The sequence below is a fragment of the Salmo salar genome, chromosome ssa19, assembly GCF_905237065.1.
Source record: "Salmo salar chromosome ssa19, Ssal_v3.1, whole genome shotgun sequence".
NCBI classification, from domain to species: Eukaryota; Metazoa; Chordata; class Actinopteri; order Salmoniformes; family Salmonidae; genus Salmo; species Salmo salar.
The window spans coordinates 33402322-33428539 of record NC_059460.1 but is presented as its reverse complement, the minus strand read 5'-3'; the positions used below and the strand labels follow the sequence as shown (position 1 = coordinate 33428539).

The 26218-nt window shown below is 44.2% G+C and overlaps 1 protein-coding gene across 1 annotated transcript in view; it reads right to left on the bottom strand.

The window, feature by feature from the left end:
• The window catches only part of sipa1l2 (signal induced proliferation associated 1 like 2), a 564521-nt gene that overhangs the window by 32121 nt on the left and 506182 nt on the right, over positions 1-26218 (bottom strand). Inside the window, 4 exon segments of the mRNA XM_045702242.1 lie at positions 2146-2543; positions 9600-9691; positions 10255-10364; positions 17945-18085. Coding sequence (XP_045558198.1) covers positions 2146-2543; positions 9600-9691; positions 10255-10364; positions 17945-18085 — 741 coding nt within the window.

Here is a 26218-nt window from a genome sequence, read left to right as displayed (position 1 = left end):
ACAAAATAGATGGCATCATGAGGACGGAAAATGATGTGGATATATTAAAGCAACATCTCAAGACATCAGTCAGGAAGTTAAAGCTTGGTCGCAAATTACTCTTCCAAATGGACAATGACCCCAAGCATACTTCCAAAGTTGTGGTAAAATGGCTTAAGGACAACAAAGTCAAGGTATTGGAGTGGCCATCACAAAGCCCTGACCTCAATCCTATAGAACATTTGTGGGCAGAACCGAAAAAGCGTGTGCGAGCAAGGAGGCCTACAAACCTGACTCAGTTACACTAGCCATGTCAGGAGGAATGGGCCAAAATTCACCCAACTTATTGTGGGAAGCTTGTGGAAGCCTACCCAAATACTAATTGAGTGTATGTAAACTTCTGACCCACTGGGAATGTGATGAAAGAAATAAAAGCTGAAATAAATCATTCTCTCTACTATTATTCTGACATTTCACAATCTTAAAATAAAGTGGCGACCCTAACTGACCTAAGACAGGGAATTTTTACTAGGATTAAATGTCAGGAATTGTAAAAAACTGAATTTAACTGAATGTATTTGGCTAAGGTGTATGTAAATTTCCGACTTCAACTGTATATACACACACACACACACACACACACACACACACACACACACACACACACACACACACACACTCACCCACACTCTAACAGTTTAGGCTCTTCGTTAGTGGGCGAGTCTTCAGTCTTCTTCAGGCGTTTGGAACCAGGAAGTGGGCGTGTCTGTCCACTGTCTTCTAGCCCTGCCCCTGGCCCAGAGCCTGCCCCTGAGCTGGTCTGAGGGAAGGTGTAGACCCGGGAGGAGTCCGCTGACTCACAGTACCGGGCTCCCCGCGCTAAGGGACTGCCACTGTGGTGGGACCCACTGGACCCAGAGAAAAAAGGGTTGAAGGTCAAACGGAGAAGTGTTGGTGACAACGCTGGCCGGATGGACAGCAACAACAGAACAACAGGACACCGAATGGCCAACCAGTCTGGTCACATGATCACCATGTAACTTTTTGTATCATAGATAACGTATAAAGAACAGAATGGGGACACATCTCTACAGGTTAACAGACAGCTGAATGGGTACAGATCTCTACAGGTTTACAGACAGCTGAATGGGGACAGATCTCTACAGGTTAACAGACAGCTGAATGGGGACAGATCTCTACAGGTTAACAGACAGCTGAATGGGGACAGATCTCTACAGGTTAACAGACAGCTGAATGGGGACAGATCTCTACAGGTTAACAGACAGCTGAATGGGGACAGATCTCTACAGGTTAACAGACAGCTGAATGGGGACAGATCTCTACAGGTTAACAGACAGCTGAATGGGGACAGATCTCTACAGGTTAACAGACAGCTGAATGGGGACAGATCTCTACAGGTTTACAGACAGCTGAATGGGGACAGATCTCTACAGGTTAACAGACAGCTGAATGGGTTTACCGTACATCTCTACAGGTTAACAGACAGCTGAATGGGGACAGATCTCTGTAGGTTTACAGACAGCTCAATGGGTTTACCGTACATCTCCGCAGGTTTGGATTAGAAACCAAACCCTGACCCTGACTGACCCAGCCCCTGACCCAGCCCCTGACCCTGACCCAGCCCCTGACCCTGACCCAGCCCCTGACCCAGCCCCTGACCCGGCCCCTGACCCGGCCCCTGACCCAGCCCCTGACCCTGACCCAGCCCCTGACCCAGACCCCCCAACCCCTGCATCAGGATGTATATCTGGTCAATGGTCAGTCAACAACCAACTGTGTTGTGTGGTGTGTTTGTAATTTTGTGTGTGTGTGTGTGTGTGTGTGTGTGTGTGTGTGTGTGTGTGTGTGTGTGTGTGTGTGTGTGTGTGTGTGTGTGTATGTGTGTGTGTGTGTGTGTTTGTGTGTGTAGTCCTGAGAGCATGCCAATATGTTGATGATCTGGGAGATAATGAAAACAGACTGTTGGTTTTGTTGATATAGAGGACAGGGATGAGAGGAGAGGAGAGGAGAGGAGAGGAGAGGAGAGGAGAGGAGAGGAGAGGAGAGGAGAGGAGAGGAGAGGAGAGGAGAGGAGAGGAGAGGAGAGGAGAGGAGAGGAGAGGAGAGGAGAGGAGAGGAGAGGAGAGGAGAGGAGAGAGACTGTACCTGGAGTGGGAGGATTGTGAATGTGACGAGATCTCACTCAGGTCCCCAATGCTTCCCTCTGTCACGTGACCAGTCATGATCGCTGACGCATATCCTTGCGGCAGGTACAGTTTCCCATGATCCTCTCCTTCGCAGCCATCCTTGGGGTGTCCCCCCTCTCCCCCCCAGGGGTGTCCCCCCTCACCGCCACAACTCCCCTGCATTAGTAACCTCCCCCCAGGCCCCATACAGGGGTTGGTGTCGATCCCGCTGTCTGTCGAGGCTCCTTTAATGTACGTCAACCCCAGGATCTCAGGATCCATCAGATCTCCAGAGCCAAAGTGTTTATCATCACTGTTATTGGAGGAGGCGTTGGAGGAGAGGGTGTTACAGCTGGAGTGACTGGATGTCTTTTCTCCCTGTACAGAGGAGAGGGAGAGAGAGGAGGAGAGAGGGAGTTAGAGAGGAGAGAGAGAGTTAGAGAGAGAGCGAGAGAGAGAGAGGAGGAGAGAGAGAAAGAGAGATGGAGAGAGAGACAGATAGAAGGGGGTTACACACTACATGGCAGATCCAAGATGGCGTAGCAGGGCAGACGTTGTTTGTCGTTCTCTCGTGTACATTTTTTCTTTTTTCGTCTTTTTTTTATATATTTCAATATATTTTCAATATATTTTTCCATTTTTAACCTGTTGGGGGTAGGGGGCAGTATTGACACGGCCGGATAAAAAACGTACCCGATTTAATCTGGTTACTACTCCTGCCCAGTAACTAGAATATGCATATAATTATTGGCTTTGGATAGAAAACACCTTAAAGTTTCTAAAAATGTTTGAATGGTGTCTGTGAGTATAACAGAACTCATATGGTAGGCAAAAACCTGAGAAGATTCCTTACAGGAAGTGCCCTCTCTGACAAGATCTTGTTCTTTTTGTCTCTGTTTATTGAAGACTGAGGATCTTTGCTGTAACGTGACACTTCCTACGGCTCCTATAGGCTCTCAGAGCCCGGGAAAAAGCTGAATGATATCGAGGCAGCCCCAGGCTGAAACACATTCGCGCTTTTGGCAAGTGGCCGATCAGAGGACAATGGGCTTAGGCGCGTGCACGAGTTGACCCCGTGCTTTATTTTCTTTCGTCTGTTTACCTAAATGCAGATTCCCGGTCTGAATATTATCGCTTTTTTACGAGAAAAATTGCATAAAAATTTATTTTAAACAGCGGTTGACATGCTTCGAAGTACAGTAATGGAATATTTAGAATTTTTTTGTCACGAAATGCGTCGTGCTCGTGACCCTTCTTTTCCATTCGTATAGTGTCTTGAACGCACGAACAAAATGCCGCTATTTGGATATAACAATGGATTATTTGGGACCAAACCAACATTTGTTATTGAAGTAGAAGTCCTGGGAGTGCATTCTGACGAAGAACACCAAAGGTAATAACATTTTTCTTATAGTAAATCTGACTTTGGTGAGTGCTAAACTTGCTGGGTGTCTAAATAGCTAGCCCTGTGATGCCGGGCTATCTACTTAGAATATTGCAAAATGTGCTTTCGCCGAAAAGCTATTTTAAAAACGGACATATCGAGTGCATAGAGGAGTTCTGTATCTATAATTCTTAAAATAATTGTTATGCTTTTAGTGAACGTTTATCGTGAGTAATTTAGTACATTTTTTGTAAATTCACCGGAAGTTTGCGGGGGGTATGCTAGTTCTGAACGTTACATGCTAATGTAAAAAGCTGGTTTTTGATATAAATATGAACTTGATTGAACAAAACATGCATGTATTGTTTAACATAATGTCCTAGGTGTGTCATCTGATGAAGATCATCAAAGGTTAGTGCTGCATTTAGCTGTCTTCTGTGTTTTTGTGACATTATATGCTAGCTTGAAAAATGGGTGTCTGATTATTTCTGGCTGGGTACTCTGCTGACATAATCTAATGTTTTGCTTTCGTTGTAAAGCCTTTTTGAAATCGGACAGTGTGGTTAGATTAACGAGAGTCTTGTCTTTAAAATGGTGTAAAATAGTCATATGTTTGAGAAATTGAAGTAATAGCATTTCTAAGGTATTTGAATAACGCACCACGGGATTCCACTGGCTGTTACGTAGGTGGGACGATTTCGTCCCGCCGACCCTAGAGAGGTTAAATTAAATATACCTTCCGGCAACCCGCCTCATGTGATATATGATACGGATCTGCTATTTTTCGACCTTATAGCCAGAACCTCCATCAACTGCTAGCCATCAGAAGCTAACCAGCTAATTAACTACTAGCTATTTAGTCATTGTTAGCCACTGCTAGCGGCCTTTACCTTTAGCACAGACACCAGACGCTTTTAGCTTGGAAAATACTCACCAGCCTACCAGTCTGCACTGCGCGTTATCAAGCCTGAGCATATCGGACTGTTTTTCTCCACTACAACACCTGATTCCTGCTGTAAGCCCTGGACCACTACTCCTGATCATCACTGAGTACCCCAGCTAGCCTTGAGCCAGGCCCATCTCCTGGCCTGCTCAGTGGATCCTATGATCACTCGGCTACACAGCTGATGCCTCCCTGACTCTTCACTAACACGACTAGAATCCATTACATCACCGGATTCTTGCCGTAAGATCTGGACCTTTGCATCGGATCATCGCAGCTAGCTAGCGGCTACAGAGTGGCTATAGTGGCTAATGCCCTTGTCCTGAAGCTAGCACCAGTTCGCCACGAGCCAAGCGCATCTCCCGGCTAGCAAACAAAATACACCAGCAACAATACCTCTTTTGCCGACCGGCATGGACCCTTTGATGACACGGAGCCCCGACGTTCCATCACGACTGGTTTGCCGACGTAATCCCATCCATTGTGCCCTCAACCGGCCTTTGCCGGACGTCGGAGCAGATGCTTCTGGCCTGCTAACTTTTCTTTTTGAACGCCATGTCTCCCGCTTGCTAGCGTAGTAACGACAACCTAGCGGCTTCCCTGTTTCATCTATTGCTGTACACTGGACCCTATGATCACTTGGCTACATAGCTGATGCTCACTGGACTGTTCATTTATCATGGTACTCCATTTTGTTTATTTTGTTTATCTGTCAGCCCTAGCCCCGAACTCAGGCCCTGTGTGTAGTTAACTGACACTCTCTGCCCATTCATCGCCATTTTACCTGTTGTTGTCTTAGCTGATTAGCTGTTGTCTTACCCACTGTTGACTTAGCTAGCTCTCCCAATCAACACCTGTGATTGCTTTATGCCTTGCTTTATGTCTCTCTCTAATGTCAATATGCCATGTAAACTGTTGTTTAGGATAGTTATCATTGTTTTAGTTTACAGTGGAGCCCCTAGTCCCACTCTACATGCCTCAGATTCCTCCTTTGTCCCACCGCCCACACATGCGGTGACCTCACCCAGCATAACCAGCATGTCCAGAGATGCAACCTCTCTTATCGTCACTCAATGCCTAGGTTTACCTCCACTGTACCCGCACCCCACCATACCCCTGTCTGTACATTATGCCCCGAATCTATTCTACCACGCCCAGAAATATGCTCCTTTTATTCTCTGTCCCCAACGCACTAGACGACCAGTTTTAATAGCCTTTAGCCGTACCTTCATCCTACTCCTCCTCTGTTCCTCGGGTGATGTGGAGGTTAACCCAGGCCCTGCGTGTCCCCAGGCACTCTTATTTGTTTACTTCTGTAACCGTAAAAGCTTTGGTTTCATGCATGTTAACATCAGAAGCCTCCTCCCTAAGTTTGTTTTCCTCACTGCTTTAGCACACTCCGCCAACCCTGATGTCCTAGCCGTGTCTGAATCCTGGCTTAGGAAGGCCACAAAAATTTTGGAGATTTCCATCCCCAACTACAATATTTTCTGTCAAGATAGAACTGCCAAAGGGGGAGGAGTTACACTCTACTGCAGAGAGAGCTTGCAAAGTTCTGTCATACTTACCAGGTCTATACCCAAACAGTTCGAACTTCTAATTTTAAAAATGTATCTCTCCAGAAATAAGTCTCTCACTGTTGCCGCCTGTTATAGACCCCCCTCAGCTCCCAGCTGTGCCCCTGACACCATATGTGAATTGATTGCCCCCCATCTATCTTCAGAGCTCATTCTGTTTGGTGATCTAAACTGGGATATGCTTAACACCCTGGCAGTCCTACAATCTAAGCTAGATGCCCTCAATCTCACACAAATTATCAAGGAAACCACCAGGTACAACCCTAAATCTGTAATCATGGGCACCCTCATAGATATTATCCTGACCAACTTGCCCTCCAAATACACCTCTGCTGTTTTAAATCAGGATATCAGCAATCACTGCCTCATTGCCTGCATCCGCTATGGGTCCGCGGTCAAACAACCACCTCTCATGACTGTCAAACGCTCCCTAAAACACTTCTGCGAGCAGGCCTTTCTAATTGATCTGGCCCGGGTATCCTGGAAGTATATTGACCTCATCCCGTCAGTAGAGGATGCCTGGTCTTTCTGTAAAAGTAATTTCCTCACCATCTTAAATAAACATGAACCATTTCAAAAAATGTAGAACTAAGAACAGATATAGCGGACTGCCCTCGACCGGCAAAAAAACATACTGTGTCGGACTGCACTAGCATCGAATAGTCCCCGCGATATGCAACTTTTCAGGGAAGTCAGGAACCAATATACACAGACAGATAGGAAAGCAAAGGCTAGCTTTTTCAAACAGAAATTTGCATCCTGTAGCTCTAACTCCAAAAAGTTTTGGGACACTGTAAAGTCCATGGAGAGTAAGAGCACCTCCTCCCAGCTGCCCACTGCACTGAGGCTAGGAAACATTGTCACCACCGATAAATCCACGATAATCGAGAATTTCAATAATCATTTCTCAACGGCTGGCCATGATTTCCTCCTGGCTACCCCAACCCTAGCCAACAGCACTGCACCCCCCGCAGCTAATTGCACAAGCCTCACCAGCTTCTCCTTCACACAAATCCAGGTAGCAGATGTTCTGAAAGAGCTGCAAAACCTGGACCCGTACAAATCAGCTGGGCTATACAATCTGGACCCTCTCTTTCTAAAATGATCTGCCGCCATTGTTGCAACCCCTACTACCAGTCTGTTCAACCTCTCTTTTGAATCGTCCGAGATCCCTAAAGATTGGAAAGCTGCTGCGGTCATCCCCCTCTTCAAAGGGGGTGACACACTAGACCCAAACTGTTACAGACCTATATCTATCCTACCCTGCCTTTCTAAGGTCTTTGAAAGCCAAGTTAACAAACAGATCACTGACCACTTCGAATCCTACCATACCTTCTCCGCTGTGCAATCCGGATTCCGAGGTGGTCACGGGTGGACCTCAGTCACGCTCAAGGTACTAAACCATATCATAACAGCCATCGATAAGAGACAAGTACTGTGCAGCCGTATTCATCGACCTGGCCAAGGCTTTCGACTTTGTCAATCACCGCATTCTTATTGGCAGACTCAACAGCCTTGGTTTCTCAAATGCCTGCCTCGCCTGGTTCACCAACTACTTCTCAGATAGAGTTCAGTGTGTCAAATCAGAGGGCCTGTTGTCCGGAACTCTGCCAGTCTCTTGGGGGTGTCACAGGGTTAAATTCTCAGGCCGACTTTTTTTTCTGTATATTTCAACGATGTCACTCTCGCTGCTGGATATTCCTTCATCCACCTCTATGCAGATGACACCATTCTGTATACATCTGGCCCTTCTTTGGACACTGTGTTAACTAACCTCCAAACGAGCTTCATTGCCATACAACACTCCTTCCGTGGTCTCCAACTGCTCTTAAACGCTAGTAAAACTAAATGCATGCTCTTCAACCGATCGCTGCTCCCACCCGCCCTACCTAGGTGTCTGGTTAGACTGTAAACTCTCCTTCCAGACTCATATTAAACATCTCCAATCCAAAATTAAATCTAGAATCGGCTTCCTATTTCGCAACAAAGCCTCCTTCACTCACGCTGCCAAACATACCCTCGTAAAACTGACTATCCTACCGATCCTTGACTTCGGCGATGTCATTTACAAAATAGCCTCCAACACTACTCAGCAAACTGGATGTAGTTTATCACAGTGCCATCCGTTTTGTCTCCAAAGCCCCATATACCACCCACCACTGCGACCTGTAATGCTCTCGTTGGCTCCAGGTCATCTATAAGTATTTTCTAGGTAAAGCTCCGCCTTATCTCAGCTCACTGGTCACCATAGCAGCACCCACCCGTAGCACGCGCTCCAGCAGGTATATCTCACTGGTCATCCCCAAAGCCAACACCTAATTTGGCCGCCTTTCCTTCCAGTTCTCTGCTGCCATTGACTGGAACGAATTGCAAAAATCACTGAAGTTGGAGACTTATATCTTCCTCACTAACTTTAAGCATCAGCTATCTGATCAGCTAACAGATCGGTGTACCTGTACACAGCCCATCTGTAAATAGCCCATCCAACTACCTACCTCATCCCCATATTGTTTTTATTTACTTTTTCTGCTTTTTTGCACACCAGTATTTCTACTTGCGCATCATCATCTGCACATCTATCACTCCAGTGTTAATTTGCTAAATTGTAATTACTATGGCCTATTTATTGCCTTACCTCCTTACGCCATTTGCACACACTGTATATATACTTTTTCTATTGTGTTATTGACTGTACGTTTGTTTATTCCATGTGTAACTCTGTGTTGTTGTTTTTGTCGCACTGCTTTGCTTTATCTTGCCCAGGTCGCAGTTGTAAATGAGAACTTGTTCTCAACTGGCTTACCTGGTTAAATAAAGGTGGAATAAATACAAATAATAAAAAAAAATCATCACTGAGAGTGAGAAAGAGAGAAAGAAAAAGAGAAAACAAGAGATAGACCCATCCCCCAGGCATAAAACAACCTCACTCCCACATCCAAAACCTTTATAATAAACATTCAGATCTCAAAACCTCCATGTTACCTGTCTACAAACTGAACCAACCAGACACCTCCTCTCTACCAACCAGACACCTCCTCTCTACCAACCAGACACTTTCCTCTCCACCAACCAGACACTTTCCTCTCCACCAACCAGACACCTCCTCTCCACCAACCAGACACCTCCTCTCTACCAACCAGACACCTCCTCTCTACCAACCAGACACCTCCTCTCTACCAACCAGACACCTCTTCTCTACCAAGCAGACACCTCCTCTCTACCAACCAGACACCTCCTCTCTACCAACCAGATACCTCTCCACCAACCAGACACCTCCACTCTACCAACCAGACACCTCCTCTCTACCAACCAGATACCTCCTCTCCACCAACCAGACACCTCCTCTTTACCAACCAGACACCTCCTCTCTACCAACCAGATACCTCCTCTCTACCAACCAGACACCTCCTCTCTACCAGCCAGACATCCTCCTCTCCACCAACCAGACACCTCCTCTCTACCAGACACCCAGAGATGTGACACCCAGCCTTCGACACCCCCATAGCCACAGCCCACACCCAGTCACTTACCCCCCGGTTCTGCTTGTTGGGCGACTCCTTGCCCCCATCCCTGTGTTTCCGAGAGTTGAGGATCTTGGTGGAGGGGATGTGCCACTTGGCCTCTGTAGAGAGGGGTAGGAAGAGAAGGGCGAGATGAAGAGTGGCTAGAGAAAGGATTGCATGATCCCTGAATGTGTCCTACAGGGTTACCACAGGCACAGTAGAGGTCATCTAGAGGTCATCTAATGTGGAGTTAGGAGACAGACAGTAGAGGTCATCTAGAGGTCATCTAATGTGGAGGTAGGAGACAGACAGTAGAGGTCATCTAATGTAGAGGTAGGAGACAGACTGTAGAGGTCATCTAGAGGTCATCTAATGTAGAGGTAGGAGACAGACTATAGAGGTCATCTAGAGGTCACCTAATTTAGAGGTAGGAGACAGACTGTAGAGGTCATCTAGAGGTCACCTAATGTAGAGGTAGGAGACAGACTGTAGAGGTAATCTAGAGGTCATCTAATGTAGAGGTAGGAGACAGACAGCAGAGCCATCTAATGTAGAGGTAGGAGACAGACTGTAGAGGTCATCTAGAGGTCATCTAATGTAGAGGTAGGAGACAGACTGTAGAGGACATCTAGAGGTCATCTAATGTGGAGGTAGGAGTAAAATAGGGAGCAGAGTGACTCACCTGCCGACCGTGTACTCTCAAGGGTGGGCTCTCTGAGGGTGTCCCTGTACCCCTCTCTGTCTCCCCCCTGTAGCACTCTGGGGCACTCATGGAGGACCGAGGACGGACACCTGGAAAGGGATGGAGGAGAGTGAGCTAACTAACATACTGTCCGGGATGGAGAGGTGAGGAGGGCCATTGACTGAGCTAGCATAGTGGGAGAGGTAAATAATGGACAATTGAGAGAGCTAGCTGCTAGCATACAGTCAGCAGTAAGGTAAGGATGGGCTAGCAAACAACTAGCTGCTAGCATACAGTCAGCAGTAAGGTAAGGATGGGCTAGCAAACAACTAGCTGCTAGCATACTGTCAGCAGTAAGGTAAGGATGGGCTAGCAAACAACTAGCTGCTAGCATACAGTCAGCAGTAAGGTAAGGATGGGCTAGCATACAGCTAGCTGCTAGCATACTGTCAGCAGTAAGGTAAGGATGGGCTAGCAAACAACTAGCTGCTAGCATACAGTCAGCAGTAAGGTAAGGATGGGCTAGCAAACAACTAGCTGCTAGCATACTGTCAACAGTTTTTATTTTTTATTTTTTCATTTCACCTTTATTTAACCAGGTAGGACAGTTGAGTACAAGTTCTCATTTATAACTGCGACCTGGCCAAGATAAAGCAAAGCAGTGTGACAAAAACAACAACAGAGTTACACATGAATAAACAAACGTACAGTCAATAAAACAATAGAAAAATCTATATACAGTGTGTGCAAATGTAGTAGGAGAGTTCATCAATGAGCTTGACGTCTTGATAAGTTCCTTTCCTGAGGATGGCTCACCTCTCACAGTTCTGGGTGACTTTAACCTCCCCACGTCTACCTTTGACTCATTCCTCTCTGCCTCCTTCTTTCCACTCTTTTGACCTCACCCTCTCACCTTCCCCCCCTACTCACAAGGCAGGCAATACACTTGACCTCATCTTTACTAGATGCTGTTCGTCCACTAATCTCATTGCAACTCCCCTCCAAGTCTCCGACCACTACCTTGTATCCTTTTCCCTCTCGCTCTCATCCAACACTTCTCACTCTGCCCCTACTCGGATGGTATTGCGCCGTCCCAACCTTCGATCTCTCTCTCCCGCTACTCTCTCCTCTTCCATCCTATCATCTCTTCCCTCTGCTCAAACCTTCTCCAACCTATCCCCTGATTCTGCCTCCTCAACCCTGCCTCACACAGGAAGCGGCGCAGGTCCTAATCCAGGCACTTGTCATCTCCCGTCTGGATTAGTGCAACTCGCTGTTGGCTGGGCTCCCTGCCTGTGCCATTTAACCCCTACAACTCATCCAGAACGCCGCAGCCCGTCTGGTGTTCAACCTTCCCAAGTTCTCTCACGTCACCCCGCTCCTCCGCTCTCTCCACTGGCTTCCTGTTGAAGCTCGCATCCGCTACAAGACCATGGTGATTGCCTACGGAGCTATGAGGGGAACGGCACCTCCGTACCTTCAGGCTCTGATCAGGCCCTACACCCAAACAAGGGCACTGCGTTCATCCACCTCTGGCCTGCTCGCCTCCCTACCTCTGAGGAAGCACAGTTCCCGCTCAGCCCAGTCAAAACTGTTCGCTGCTCTGGCACCCCAATGGTGGAACAAGCTCCCTCACGACGCCAGGACAGCGGAGTCAATCACCACCTTCCGGAGACACCTGAAACCCCACCTCTTTAAGGAATACCTAGGATAGGATAAAGTAATCCTTCTAACCCCCCCCTTAAAAGATTTAGATGCACTATTGTAAAGTGGTTGTTCCACTGGATATCATAAGGTGAATCCACCAATTTGTAAGTCGCTCTGGATAAGAGCGTCTGCTAAATGACTTAAATGTAAATGTAAATGTAACTAGGCCATAGAGGTGAAATAATTACAATTTAACATTAACAATGGAGTGATAGATGTGCAGATGATGATGTGCAAGTAGAGATACTGAGGTGCAAAAGAGCAAGAAGATAAATAACAATATGGGGATGAGGTAGTTGGGTGGGCTATTTACAGATGGGCTGTGAACAGCTGCAGTGATCGGTGAGCTGCTCTATAGTTAGTGAGTGCTTATAGTTAGTGAGTGCTTATAGTTAGTGAGGTAGATATAAGACTCCAGCTTCAGTGACTCTTGCAATTTGTTCCAGTCATCGGCAGCAGAGAACTGGAAGGAAAGGAGGTGTTGGCTTAGGGGATGACCAGTGAATTATACCTGCTGGAGCGCGTGCTACGGGTGGGTGCTGCTATGGTGACCAGTGAGCTGAGATAACGCGCGGCTTTTCCTAGCAAAGACTTATAGATGACCTGGAGCCACTGGGTTTGGCAACAGATGTGTAGCGAGGGCCAGCCAACGAGAGCATACACGTCGCAGTGGTGGGTAGCATATGGGGGTTTAGTGACAAAACCGATGGCACAGTGACAGACAACATCCAATTTGCTGAGTAGAGTGTTGGAGGCTATTTTGTAAAAGACATTGCCGAAGTCAAGGATCGGTAGGATAGTCAGTTTTACGAGGGTAAGTTTGGCAGCGTGAGTGAAGGAGGCTTTGTTGCGAAATAGGAAGCCAATTCTAGATTTAATTTTGAATTGGAGATGCTTAATGTGAGTCTGGAAGGAGAGTTTACAGTCTAATCAGACACCTAGGTATTTGTAGTCCACATATTCTAAGTCAGAACTGTCCAGAGTATTGATACTAGTTGGGCGGGTGGGTGTGGGCAGCAATCGATTGAAAAGCATGCATTTAGTTTTAGTAGCATTTATGAGCAGTTGGAGGCCACGGAAGGAGTGCTGTATGGCATTGAAGCTCCTTTGGAGGTTTGTTAACACAGTGTCCAAAGAAGGGCCAGATGTATACAGAATGGTGTCATCAGAGGTGGATCAGAAAATCACCAGCAGCAAGAGTGACATCATTGATATATACAGAGGAAAGAGTTGGCCTGAGAATTGAACCCTGTGGCACCCCCATAGAGACTGCCAGAGGTCTGGACAACAGGCCCTCCGATTTGACACACCGAACTCTATCTGAGAAACTAAATACATTACAATGGAACGTTAGCTAGCTACATAGTTGTCTTTGTATCAAAGATAAAGGTAAACGCAGCCACTGCTAGCTAGCCAACTCTACCAGCTACCAGCTAGCAGTACTGTATCATTTTTAGTCAATAAGATTTTTGCAACGAAAGCTTTCGAGTTGTGTAGTCCACATGTGTAGCTAGCAGGACTGACTTTGTGTTAGCTAGCCAACGTTTAATTACTTCTGCGTTATGAAAGGAACTAGACACGGCCACGAATGAGCCATTGGTAGTTAGCTACGGCGTCATAACACACGGTGCACTGGGTGGGTTTCACGGAACAATACTGTACCAAGTTATCTAGCTGAATAAACTAAGTTTGAGCCTATTCATGGAAACATTGAACCACTGTAGTTTACATCAATTATAATTTCTAAGTGGAAGTTGGAATAGTTATATTTGAGTGTTTCAGCGAATGGTTAGTGAGGGAGGCCCTGCTCTCTCGCTTCCCCAGTTGTTTAGTTAATTTTCATTCCAATCTCCTTTGCATTAGCGTAGCCTCTCCTGTAGCCTGTCAACTATGTGTCTGTCTATCCCTGTTCTCTCCTCTCTGCACAGGCCACACAAACGCTTCACACCACATGGCCACTGCCACTCTAACCTGGTGGTCCCAGCGCGCACGACCCACGTTGAGTTCCAGGTCTCCGGCAGCCTCTGGAACTGCCGGTCTGCGGCCAACAAGACAGAGTTCATCTCAACCTATGCTACCCTCCAGTCCCTCGACTTCTTGGCGCTGACGGAAACATGGATTACCACAGAAAACACTGCTACTCCTACTGCTCTCTCCTCGTCTGACCACGTGTTCTCGCATACCCCGAGAGCATCTGGTCAGCGGGGTGGTGGGACTGGAATCCTCATCTCTCCCAAGTGGACATTCTCTCTTTCTCCCCTGACCCATCTGTCTATCTCCTCCTTTGAGTTCCATGCTGTCACAATCACTAGCCCATTCAAGCTTAACCTGTTATGGCTAGGGGGCAGTATTTTCACAGCCGGATAAAAAACGTACCCGATTTAATCTGATTATTACTCCTGCCCAGAAACTAGAATATGCATATAATTATTAGCTTTGGATAGACAACACTCCAACATTTCTAAAACTGTTTGAATGGTGTCTGTGAGTATAACAGAACTCATTTGGCAGGCCAAAACCTGAGAAGATTCCATGCAGGAAGTGCCCTGTCTGACAATTTCTTGCCCTTCTTGATTATCTCTATCCATTACAGAGGATCTCTGCTGTTACGTGACACTTCCTACGGCTCCCATGGGCTCTCAGAAGGCGGCAAAAAGCTGAATCTTGGCTTTGCAGGCTCTGGCTGAAAAAAAGTAGCGCGTTTGGGTAGTGGCTGGTTACAGTACTGTGAGACTCAGGCGCGTACCCGCGTCGACCCCATGCCTTGTTTTCTTTCGTCTGTTTACCTAAACGCAGATTCCCGGTCGGAATATTATCGCTTTTTTACGCGAAAAATTGCATAAAAATTGATTTTAAACAGCGGTTGACATGCTTCGAAGTACGGTAATGGAATATTTAGAAATCTTTTGTCACGAATTGTGCCATGCTCGTGACCCTTATTTACACTTCGGATACTGCCTTGAACGCACGAACAAAACGCCGCTATTTGGATATAACGATGGATTATTTTGGACCAAACCAACATTTGTTATTGAAGTAGCAGTCCTGGGAGTGCATTCTGACGAAGACAACAAAGGTAATCAAACTTTTGTAATGGTAAATCGGAGTTTGGTCAGGGATAAACTTGGTCGGTGTCTAAATGGCTAGCCGTGATGGCTGGGCTATCTACTGAGAATATTGCAAAATGTGCTTTCACCGAAAAGCTATTTTAACCTCTGATATCTAGACGTTCCGCTAGCGGAACACCTGCTCCAATATCCAATGATAGGCGTGGTGCGAATTACAAATTCCTCAAAAATACAAAAACTTCAATTTTTCAAACATATGACTATTTCACAACATTTTAAAGACAAGACTCTCCTTTATCTAACCACACTGTCCGATTTCAAAAAGGCTTTACAGCGAAAGCAAAACATTACATTATGTCAGCAGAGTACCAAGCCAGAAATAATCAGACACCCATTTTTCAAGCTAGCATATAATGTCACAAAAACCCAGAAGACAGCTAAATGCAGCACTAACCTTTGATGATCTTCATCAGATGACACACCTAGGACATTATGTTATACAATACATGCATGTTTTGTTCAATCAAGTTCATATTTATATCAAAAAACCGCTTTTTACATTAGCATGTGACGTTCAGAACTAGCATACCCCCGCAAACTTCCGGGGAATTTGCTAACAATTTACTAAATTACTCACGATAAACGTTCACAAAAAGCATAACAATTATTTAAAGAATTATAGATACAGAACTCCTCTATGCACTCGATATGTCCGATTTTAACATAGCTTTTTGGTGAAAGCTCATTTTGCAATATTCTAAGTACATAGCCCAGCCATCACGGGATAGCTATTTAGACACCCGGCAAGTTTAGCACTCACCAATATCAGATTTACTATTATAAAAGTTTGATTACCTTTTGTTGTCTTCGTCAGAATGCACTCCCAGGACTGCTACTTCAATAACAAATGTTGGTTTGGTCCAAAATAATCCATCGTTATATCCGAATAGCGGCGTTTTGTTCGTGCGTCCCAGACACTATCTGAAATGGTAAATCAGGGTCGTGCGCATGGCGCAATTCGTGACAAAAAATGTCTAAATATTCCATTACCGTACTTCGAAGCATGTCAACCGCTGTTTAAAATCAATTTTTATGCAATTTATCTCGTAAAAAAGCGATAATATTCCGACCGGGAATCTCCTTTTCGGCAAACAGAGGAAAAATCACAAAGACGGGGGCGGCCAGGGCACGCGCCTAAGCCCACAGTCCCTTGATCGGCCACTTGAGAAAGGCGATAATTTGTTTCAGCCTGGGGCTGGGATGACGACATTCAGGTTTTTCCCGGGCTCTGAGCGCCCATGGAAGACGTAGGAAGTGTCACGTTAGAGCAGAGATCCTTTGTAAAAGATAGAGATGGCAAAGAAGTTCAAGAAATGGTCAGACAGGCCACTTCCTGTAAAGGAATCTCTCAGGTTTTGACCTGCCATTTGAGTTCTGTTATACTCACAGACACCATTCAAACAGTTTTAGAAACTTTGGAGTGTTTTCTATCCAAAGCCAATAATTATATGCATATTCTAGTTACTGGGCAGGAGTAGTAACCAGATTAAATCGGGTATGTTTTTTATCCAGCCGTGAAAATACTGCCCCCTAGCCATAACAGGTTAAAATCGGACATATCGAGTGCATAGAGGAGTTCTGTATGTATAATTCTTAAAATAATTGTTATGTTTTTTGTGAACGTTTATCGTGAGTAATTTAGTAAATTCACCGGATGTTTGTGGGGGGTATGCTAGTTCTGAACGTCACATGCTAATGTAAAAAAGCTGGTTTTTGATATAAATATGAACTTGATTGAACAAAACATGCATGCATTGTATAACATAATGTCCTAGGGTTGTCATCTGATGAAGATCATCAAAGGTTAGTGCTGCATTTAGCTGTGGTTTTGTTTTTTGTGACATTATATGCTAGCTTGAAAAATGGGTGTCTGATTATTTCTGGCTGGGTACTCTGCTGACATAATCTAATGTTTTGCTTTCGCTGTAAAGCCTTTTTGAAATTGGACATTGTGGTTAGATTAACCAGAGTCTTGTCTTAAAATGCTGTAAAATAGTCATATGTTTGAAAAATGGAAGTTTTGGGATTTTAGAGGAGTTTGTATTTCGCGCCACACCCATCATTGAATATTGGAGCAGGTGTTCCGCTAGCGGAACGTCTAGATGTAAGAGGTTAACCCACTGGAGACAGACTAGGATGGATCTACTTGTTCCTAACCCACTGGAGACAAACTAGGATGGATCTACTTGTTCCTAACCCACTGGAGACAGATTAGGATGGATCTCCCTGTCCTTAACCCACTGGAGACAGACTAGGATGGATCTACTTGTTCCTAACCCACTGGAGACAAACTAGGATGGATCTCCCTGTCCCTAACCCACTGGAGACAGATTAGGATGGATTTCCCTGTCCCTAACCCACTGGAGACAGATTAGGATGGATCTCCCTGTCCCTTACCCACTGGAGACAGATTAGGATGGATCTCCCTGTCCCTAACCCAGTGGAGACAAACTAGGATGGATCTACTTGTTCCTAACCCACTGGAGACAAACTAGGATGGATCTCCCTGTCCCTAACCCACTGGAGACAGATTAGGATGGATCACCCTGTCCCTAACCATAACCCACTTGAGACAGACTAGGATGGATCTCCCTGTCCCTAACCCACTGGAGACAGATTTGGATGGATCTCCCTGTCCCTAACCCTAACCCACTGGAGACAGATTTGGATGGATCTCCCTGTCCCTAACACACTGGAGACAGACTAGGATGCCTCTCCCTGACCAGCTGGGCCTTCCTTACCCCTCCACTCCCCTCCCTCTCCTCCTCCCACTCTTCCTCACTTTCCTCTCTCCTCCCTCTCAACTCCTCTCCTCTCCTCCCCCTCTCCTCCCCCCTCCCCCGGCCAGGTCTTACCCGTCGTATCCAGGCGGTTGAGACCAGGTTCCACTTCCACAGGGTCCCGGGTCACTAGACGACGACTGGTTGCTAGGGGAACTGCGGTAGTGCTGGTCTCCCTTATTACACATGGTCACCTGCGGGTTCTCACAGTCAGCCCTATAGACAGACAACATATAGAATCTATATATTATATACTGTTATATATTATGACATGTAGGTTCTCACAGTCAGCCGTATAGACAGACAACATATAGAATCTATATATTATATACTGTTATATATTATGACATGTATAGTAGTGCTGGTCTCCCTTATTAAACATGGTCACCTGCGGGTTCTCACAGTCAGCCCTATAGACAGACAACATATAGAATCTATATATTATATACTGTTATATATTATGACATGTAGGTTCTCACAGTCAGCCCTATAGACAGACAACCTGAGGGTTCTCACAGTCAGCCCTATAGACAGACAACCTGAGGGTTCTCACAGCCAGCCCTATAAACAGACAACCTGAGGGTTCTCACAGTCAGCCCTATAGACAGACAACCTGAGGGTTCTCACAGTCAGCCCTATAGACAGACAACCTGAGGGTTCTCACAGTCAGCCCTATAAACAGACAACCTGAGGGTTCTCACAGTCAGCCCTATAGACAGACAACCTGAGGGTTCTCACAGTCAGCCCTATAGACAGACAACCTGAGGGTTCTCACAGTCAGCCCTATAAACAGACAACATATATAGTAGAAGCTGTTATACACATATGTTAAACAATTTTCTGTCTGTCTGTTTACTGACTTGTCTAAGGTTTTTGATACTGTAGACCACACTCTACTCTTAAATACCGTAAAACTTCAATTAAACGCAGAATCTCAAATAGCTGACTGTCTCTTTTCATTGCACGGCACACATATTAGCAAATAAACGTGTTTCAAATAAACACCAGTTCTAAATGAATAGTTTACGAGGTTACCATGAATTCATTACAGGGTTTAATGTTTTAATTTACAATTTTTAATTTAACCTTTATTTAACTAGGCAAGTCAGTTAAGAACAAATTCTTACTTACAATGACGACCTACCAAAAGGCAAAAGGCCTCGTGCGGGGACGGGGGCCGGGATAAATATATATAGGACAAAACACACATCATGACAAGAGAGATCTAAGACAACAACACAACAACACAACATGACCACAACATGGTAGCAACACAACATGGCAGCAGTACAACATGGTAGCAGCACAAAACATGGTACAAACAATATTGGGCACAGACAACAGCACAAAGGCAAGAAGGTAGAGACAACAATACATCATGTGAAGCAGCCACAACTGTCAGTAAGAGTGTCCATGATTGAGTCTTTGAATGAAGAGATGGAGATAAAACTGTCCAGTTTGTGTGTTTTTTGCAGCTCGTTCCAGTCGCTAGCTGCAGCGAACTGAAAAGAGGAGCCACCCAGGGATGTGTCTGCTTGTATGTTTGACTAGTTACATTAAATAATTCAGTAATGACTCGAAAAAAATTATGTCAATCATCCGTTTTTATTCGATAAAATAAACTCCTAGCCATTGGCTGCTAACAGCTGAGAGCTGCTAGCTAACTGGCAAGCGCAAAAACAGTCAACTTCGGGAGTACAGACCCCCAGGAATTGGCTGATCGACCTCTACTGGCAAAAGTAAAAACTGCCGGAAATGCACAGTTAAAGAAAAATTATTATTCTGTCAACGAAAAGTAATCTATTTTTTTTATAGAGACAAACTAACACAAAAGAAACACGACAGTGTGTAAACGATAACACATTAGTGATGGGAATTAAGAAATTGATTAAAATGCTGGAATTAAAATATGTATACATGATCTCTTCCCTGGAGTAACCAACCAACTAACCAACTAACCAACTAACCAACTAACCAACCAACCAATATCCTCTCACCTGTGGTATTGGCCCTAACTAACTAAGTAACTAACTAACCAACTAACTAACCAACCAACTAACCAACTAACTAACGGATATCCTCTCACCTGTGGTATTGGCCCTAACTAACTAAGTAACTAACTAACCAACTAACTAACCAACCAACTAACCAACTAACTAACTAACTAACTAACGGATATCCTCTCACCTGTGGTATTGGCCCTAACTAACTAACTAACTAACTAACTAACTAACTAACTAACTAACTAACTAACTAACTAACTAACTAACTAACTAACTAACTAACTAACTAACTAACTAACTAACTAACTAACTAACTAACTAACGCTAATATCTTGAGAATTGTACAGTGGTGCAGTAGACAGTGATTCTAGAAGTCAGCTGGGGTCAAGAGCCAGAGGGAATCATAATCACTGTCACACTGTATGGCTGCTCAGGACAGCTCTTATGTAAAACCATCACACAGACAGACAGACAGACAGACAGACAGACAGACAGACAGACAGACAGACAGACAGACAGACAGACAGACAGACAGACAGACAGACAGACAGACAGTAGAGTTACATCTTTTCACTCTCTCCAGGAGCAATCATTATATAACAGGCTTAAACAAGAGAGTGTATTATGCTGTCATTCTTTATAGACCTTCAAAATGTCTGTTTACCCTGAGGATGGTCCTCTTGACTGTTGCTGGCTACACAGAGCTGTCTGAACAGCCAGTCAGCCAGTCAGTCAGTCAGTCAGTCAGTCAGCCAGTCAGCCAGCCAGCAAGTCAGCCAGCTAGCCAGCCAGCCAACCAGTCAGTCAGCCAGCCAGTAAATCAGCCAGCTAGCCAGCCAGCCAGTCAGTCAGTCAGCCAGCCAGCCAACCAGCCAGTCAGCCAGGTGTACAGTATGGAGCAGGACCATTTTAGGACTACTGTATGGTCACAACTTGTAGACTTGTTTACGTGCTGCTGTGCGGTTTGTTGCTAACGTTACTTTTCTACCTGCCAACTTTACAATTTTTACTATATAATTACCGTTTTATATTTTACATTTTTCCCTCGCTCAACTTTTTTTCATTAAACTTTTCACCCCGGACGCTTTATCTGAACATGGTTCTACAGGACCTCCACCTGCCGAAGCTAAGTAGTAACATTAACATTCCCACGGGGGGCCAGCACAGAATTTTTTTCAATGAAATTGTATGAAATGTATGCATTCACTACTGTAAGTCGCTCTGGATAAGATCGTCTGCTAAATGACTAAAAATGTAAATGTAAAGTTATGCCTTCTAATTGCAGTCGCTGTACTCATAATATACAGGAGAACGATCGCCTTATGGCGAGGATAGCTGTGCTGCAAGCCCAGCTTCAGACGCAATCATTAGGCAAGGGTAATTTCAGTGTAGGAAAGGATGAAACAGCGTCTGTGCCACCAGTAAGTACAGATAGTAGTATAAATCTCCCTCGCACAGTCCCCACAGCCGGACAAATTTCTCATGGCTTCTGGAAGGTAATGCTGTAGGAATGCTCAACCGGTGTCGCTCATTCAGCCGACAGAAACTTTCAACCGGTTCTCCCCATTAAGCAACGAGTCGGAGTCAGAGGCCGAGCCTTCTCTGGTCTCTATTCCTCCCGTTACGGGGTCTGAGACGCCGAAGCTTCCCACCATTAGCTCTGGCAAATTGAAAGAGTATAGGGATATAGTTATCCACGTCAGCACCAACAATGTTAAGATGAAACAGTCAGAGGTCACCAAGCGCAACATAGTGTCAGTAAGTAACTTTGCTAGAAAGATGTGTTGGCATCGATTAATTGTCTCTGGCCTCCTCCCAGTTAGGGGGAGTGATGAGCTCTACAGCAGAATCTCACAACTCAATTGCTGGTTGAAAACTGTTTTCTGCCCCTCCCAAAAGATGGAATTTGTAGATAATTGGCCCTCTTTCTGAGTCTGCACAACACTGCCAGGACCTAGGATCAAGGGAGACACTCAAGTTTTATATCTCTTGACACAATGATGAAAATAGTCATGGACTCTAAACCTTCAAGCTGCAAACTGGACCGTATTCCAACTAAACTCCTGAAAGAGCTGCTTCCTGTGCTTGGCCCTCCTATGTTGAACATAATAAACGGCTCCCTATCCACCGGATGTGTCCAAAACTCACTAAAAGTGGCAGTAATAAAGCCTCTCTTGAAAAAGCCAAATCTTGACCCAGAAAATATAAAAAACTATCAGCCTATATCGAATCTCCCATTCCTCTCAAAAAATGTTGAAAAAGCTGTTGCGCAGCAACTCACTGCCTTCCTGAAGACAAACAATGACCAAGGCTCTGCATCTGTCCTCGTGCTCCTAGACCTTAGTGCTGCTTTTGATACCATCGATCACCACATTCTTTTGGAGAGATTGGAAACCCAAATTGGTCTACACGGACAAGATCTGGCCTGGTGTAGATGTTATCTGTCGGAAAGATATGTTTGTCGCTGTGGATGGTTTGTCCTCTGACAAATCAACTGTACATGTCGGTGTTCCTCAAGGGACCACTATTGTTTTCACTATATATTTTACCTCTTGGTGATGTCATTCGGAAACATAATGTTAACTTTCACTGCTATGTGGATGACACACAGCTGTACATTTCGATGAAACATGGTGAAGCCCCAAAATTGCCCTCCCTGGAAGCCTGTGTTTCAGACATAAAGAAGTGGATGGTGGCAAATGTTTTACTTTTAAACTCGGACATAACAGAGATGTTCTAGGTCTCAAGAAACAAAGAGATCTTCAGTTGGATCTGACAATTAATCTTGATGGTTGTACAGTCGTCTCAAATAAAACTGTGAAGGACCTCGGCATTACTGTCACGTCAGTATGAATGATTCGGGAGACAGGCACAGGAATGCGTAATAGTTTTTTTTAATTACACCCAAATTACGGTGTGCCGTGTAAAGGCACGGGGACGAAGACCAAACAAACACTATACAGAAACACAGGGTTGAAACCCAAACGAAAGAGCGAGGAGTACCTCGAATAAATACACAAGCTCACATTAACACATTTTTATTTAAAAAAATATTTAACCTTTATTTAACCAGGTAGGCTAGTTGAGAACAAGTTCTCATTTAGAAATGCGACCTGGTATTCATGTGTCAAGCAAGTGAATGTTATGAAAGATGTGTGTCAACTGTTAGGACAAGGGATAACTGAAATCCAACTGACGCCATTGTCCTGATCCATCCACACAATGTAAACTGGAGCTGACATTAATTGACTATCTTTGACTGCTGTCATACTGACACATTCATTATAATGCCATTATGGCTTTTGTGCTGATTTCTATTATTTATCAAGGCTACTTGGCGCGTATAATATAATGCTGTTTATAATTATAATAATGTTTAGGCTACTGATGTTTTCATAATTTGACCGCTCATCTTGCTGACTGTGCATCTTGGGTCTGCGGTTGTTAGGCCGGTTGGACGTACTGCCAAATTCTCTAAAACAACTTTGGAGGCGGTTTATGGTAGAGAAATTAACATTAAATTATCTGACAACAGCTCTGGTGGACATTCCTGCAGTCAGCATGCCAATTGCACGCTCCCTCAAAACTTGAGACATCTGTGGCATTGTGTTGTGTGACAAAACTGCAGATTTTAGAGTGGCCTTTTATTGTCCCCAGCACAAGGTGCACCTGTGTAATGCTCATGCTGTTTAATCAGCTTCTTAATATGCCACACCTGTCAGGTAGATGGATTATCTTGGCAAAGGAGAAATGCTCACTAACAGGGATGTAAACACATTTGTGCACAACATTTGATAGAAATACGTTTTTTGTACACATTCATTATATGTAACATTTTTGGGATCTTTTATTTCAGCTCATGAAACATGAGACGAAAACTTTACATGTTGCGTTTATATTTTTGTTCAGTATCTTTATAAAAAGAAGCTGTTAACCTGTTGGGTCTAGGGGGCAGCATTTGCACGTCTGGATAAAAAAAATGTACCCGATTTAATCTGGTTACTAATCCTACCCAGTAACTACAATATGCATATACTTATTATATATGGATAGAAAACACTCTAAAGTTTCCAAAACTGTTTGAATGGTGTCTGTGAGTATAACAGAACTCATTTGGCAGGCAAAACCCTGAGACATTTTCTGACAGGAAGTGGATACCTGATGTGTTGTATTGACTTTAAACCTATCCCATTGAAAAACACAGGGGCTTAGGAATATTTTGGCACTTCCTATTGCTTCCACTAGATGTCACCAGCCTTTACAAAGTGTTTTGAGTCTTCTGGAGGGAGATCTGACCGAACAAGAGCCATGGAACGATGATGGCCCATTAGACACCTTGCGCGCGAGTTGATGTTGGGTACCCTCGTTCCAATACGTTATAAAAGAGTATGCATTCGTCCACCTTGAATATTATTCATGTTCTGGTTAAAAAAGGCCCTAATGATTTATGCTATACAACGTTTGACATGTTTGAACGAACGGAAATATATTTTTTCCCCTCGTTCATGACGAGAAGTCCGGCTGGCTTACATCATGTGCTAACGAGACGGAGATTTTTGGACATAAATGATGAGCTTTTTTGAACAAAACTACATTCGTTATGGACCTGTGATACCTGGAAGTGACATCTGATGAAGAGAATCAAAGGTAATGGATTATTTACATAGTATTTTCGATTTTAGATCTCCCCAACATGACGTCTAGTCTGTATCGCAACGCGTATTTTTCTGGGCACAGTGCTCAGATTATTGCAAAGTGTGATTTCCCAGTAAGGTTATTTTTAAATCTGGCAAGTTGATTGCGTTCAAAAGATGTAAATCTATAATTCTTTAAATGACAATGTAATATTTTACCAATGTTTTCTAATTTTAATTATTTAATTTGTGACGCTGACTTGACTGCCGGTTATTGGAGGGAAACGATTTCCTCAACATCAATGCCATAGTAAAACGCTGTTTTTGGATATAAATATCAACTTGATAGAACTAAAAATGCATGCATTGTCTAACATAATGTCCTAGGAGTGTCATCTGATGGAGATTGTAAAAGGTTAGTGTATCATTTTAGCTGGTTTTATGGTTTTGGTGACCCTGTCTTTGACTTGACAAAACATTACACACAACTCTTGTAAATGTACTGTCCTAACATACTCTAAATTTATGCTTTCGCCGTAAAACCTTTTTGAAATCGTAAAACGTGGTTAGATTAAGGAGATGTTTATCTTTCAAATGGTGTAACATAGTTGTATTTTTGAAAAATTTGAATTTTGACATTTATTTGGATTCAAATTTGCCGCTCTTGAAATGCACCTGCTGTTGATGGAGTGCACCACGGGTGGCACGCTAGCGTCCCACCTAGCCCCAAGAGGTTAACATGTTCTAACACCTATGCTTGCTGTTTTATAGTTGTAACAAAGGTGAATAAAATTGATTGAGAACTTGAATTTGTTGTGATTTGTCTGTTTTTACAGTAACTATTGTGAAAATGCTATTGTGTTATTTGAAATAAAAAAATGATCAGATTCTAATGCTATCCTTCATAAACACAACCAAATGACTACTTTTGTAATAGCATATATGAAATGCATTAATTACACTGTCAGAATGTTGCAGTCAGAATTACTAATTGTAACCCACCACCTGGTTTTGGTCTTCTGTAGCAACATTTGAAATTGTGTTTTTTTTTACATTGGATAAAAGTAGAGACTCTCCACCCATTCAGCATCATTCACACCCTCTTAAGCCTTAGCCCCACCCATCTCTTTAAGGATTCACAGTGTAGTAAATAACCAACAATTTCAAGACTAAAAGTGGTGAAAGTACCAGCAAAAAGTAGTAGTAAAAATAAACGTTATCTAGTCCTTGTCCTAATCTGACTTTGGTGCAGGTCATGTCTTCACATTACCGTCTCTGGTAAACACACACAATATCAAATCAAATCTACATTTATTTGTCACATGCACAGGATACAAAAGGTGTAAACAGTACAGTGAAATTGCATAGTGGAGTCTTTTGTTAAGACATGTAGCTAGCGAGCTAGCTAAACAATGAACCGTCATCTCTAATGCTGCATCAAAATAATTGGGAACCAAAAAATATATAAAACATCTGACTGGGAAAAATGCATTTGAACGGTCATCCAACTCAGAATTCCAACTCGGGCCTCTTTCTACAGCTCCTACACAGATCATACACATAACGTTAGGTAGCGAGCTAACGTTAGCAATACACATACGTAAGCTAAGGACTGAACACCTCCTTCACAACTGGATCATGGACATCCTTGACTTGCCGCCCCCAGGTGGTGAAGGGAGGCAACAACACATCCGCCAAGCTGACCCTCAACA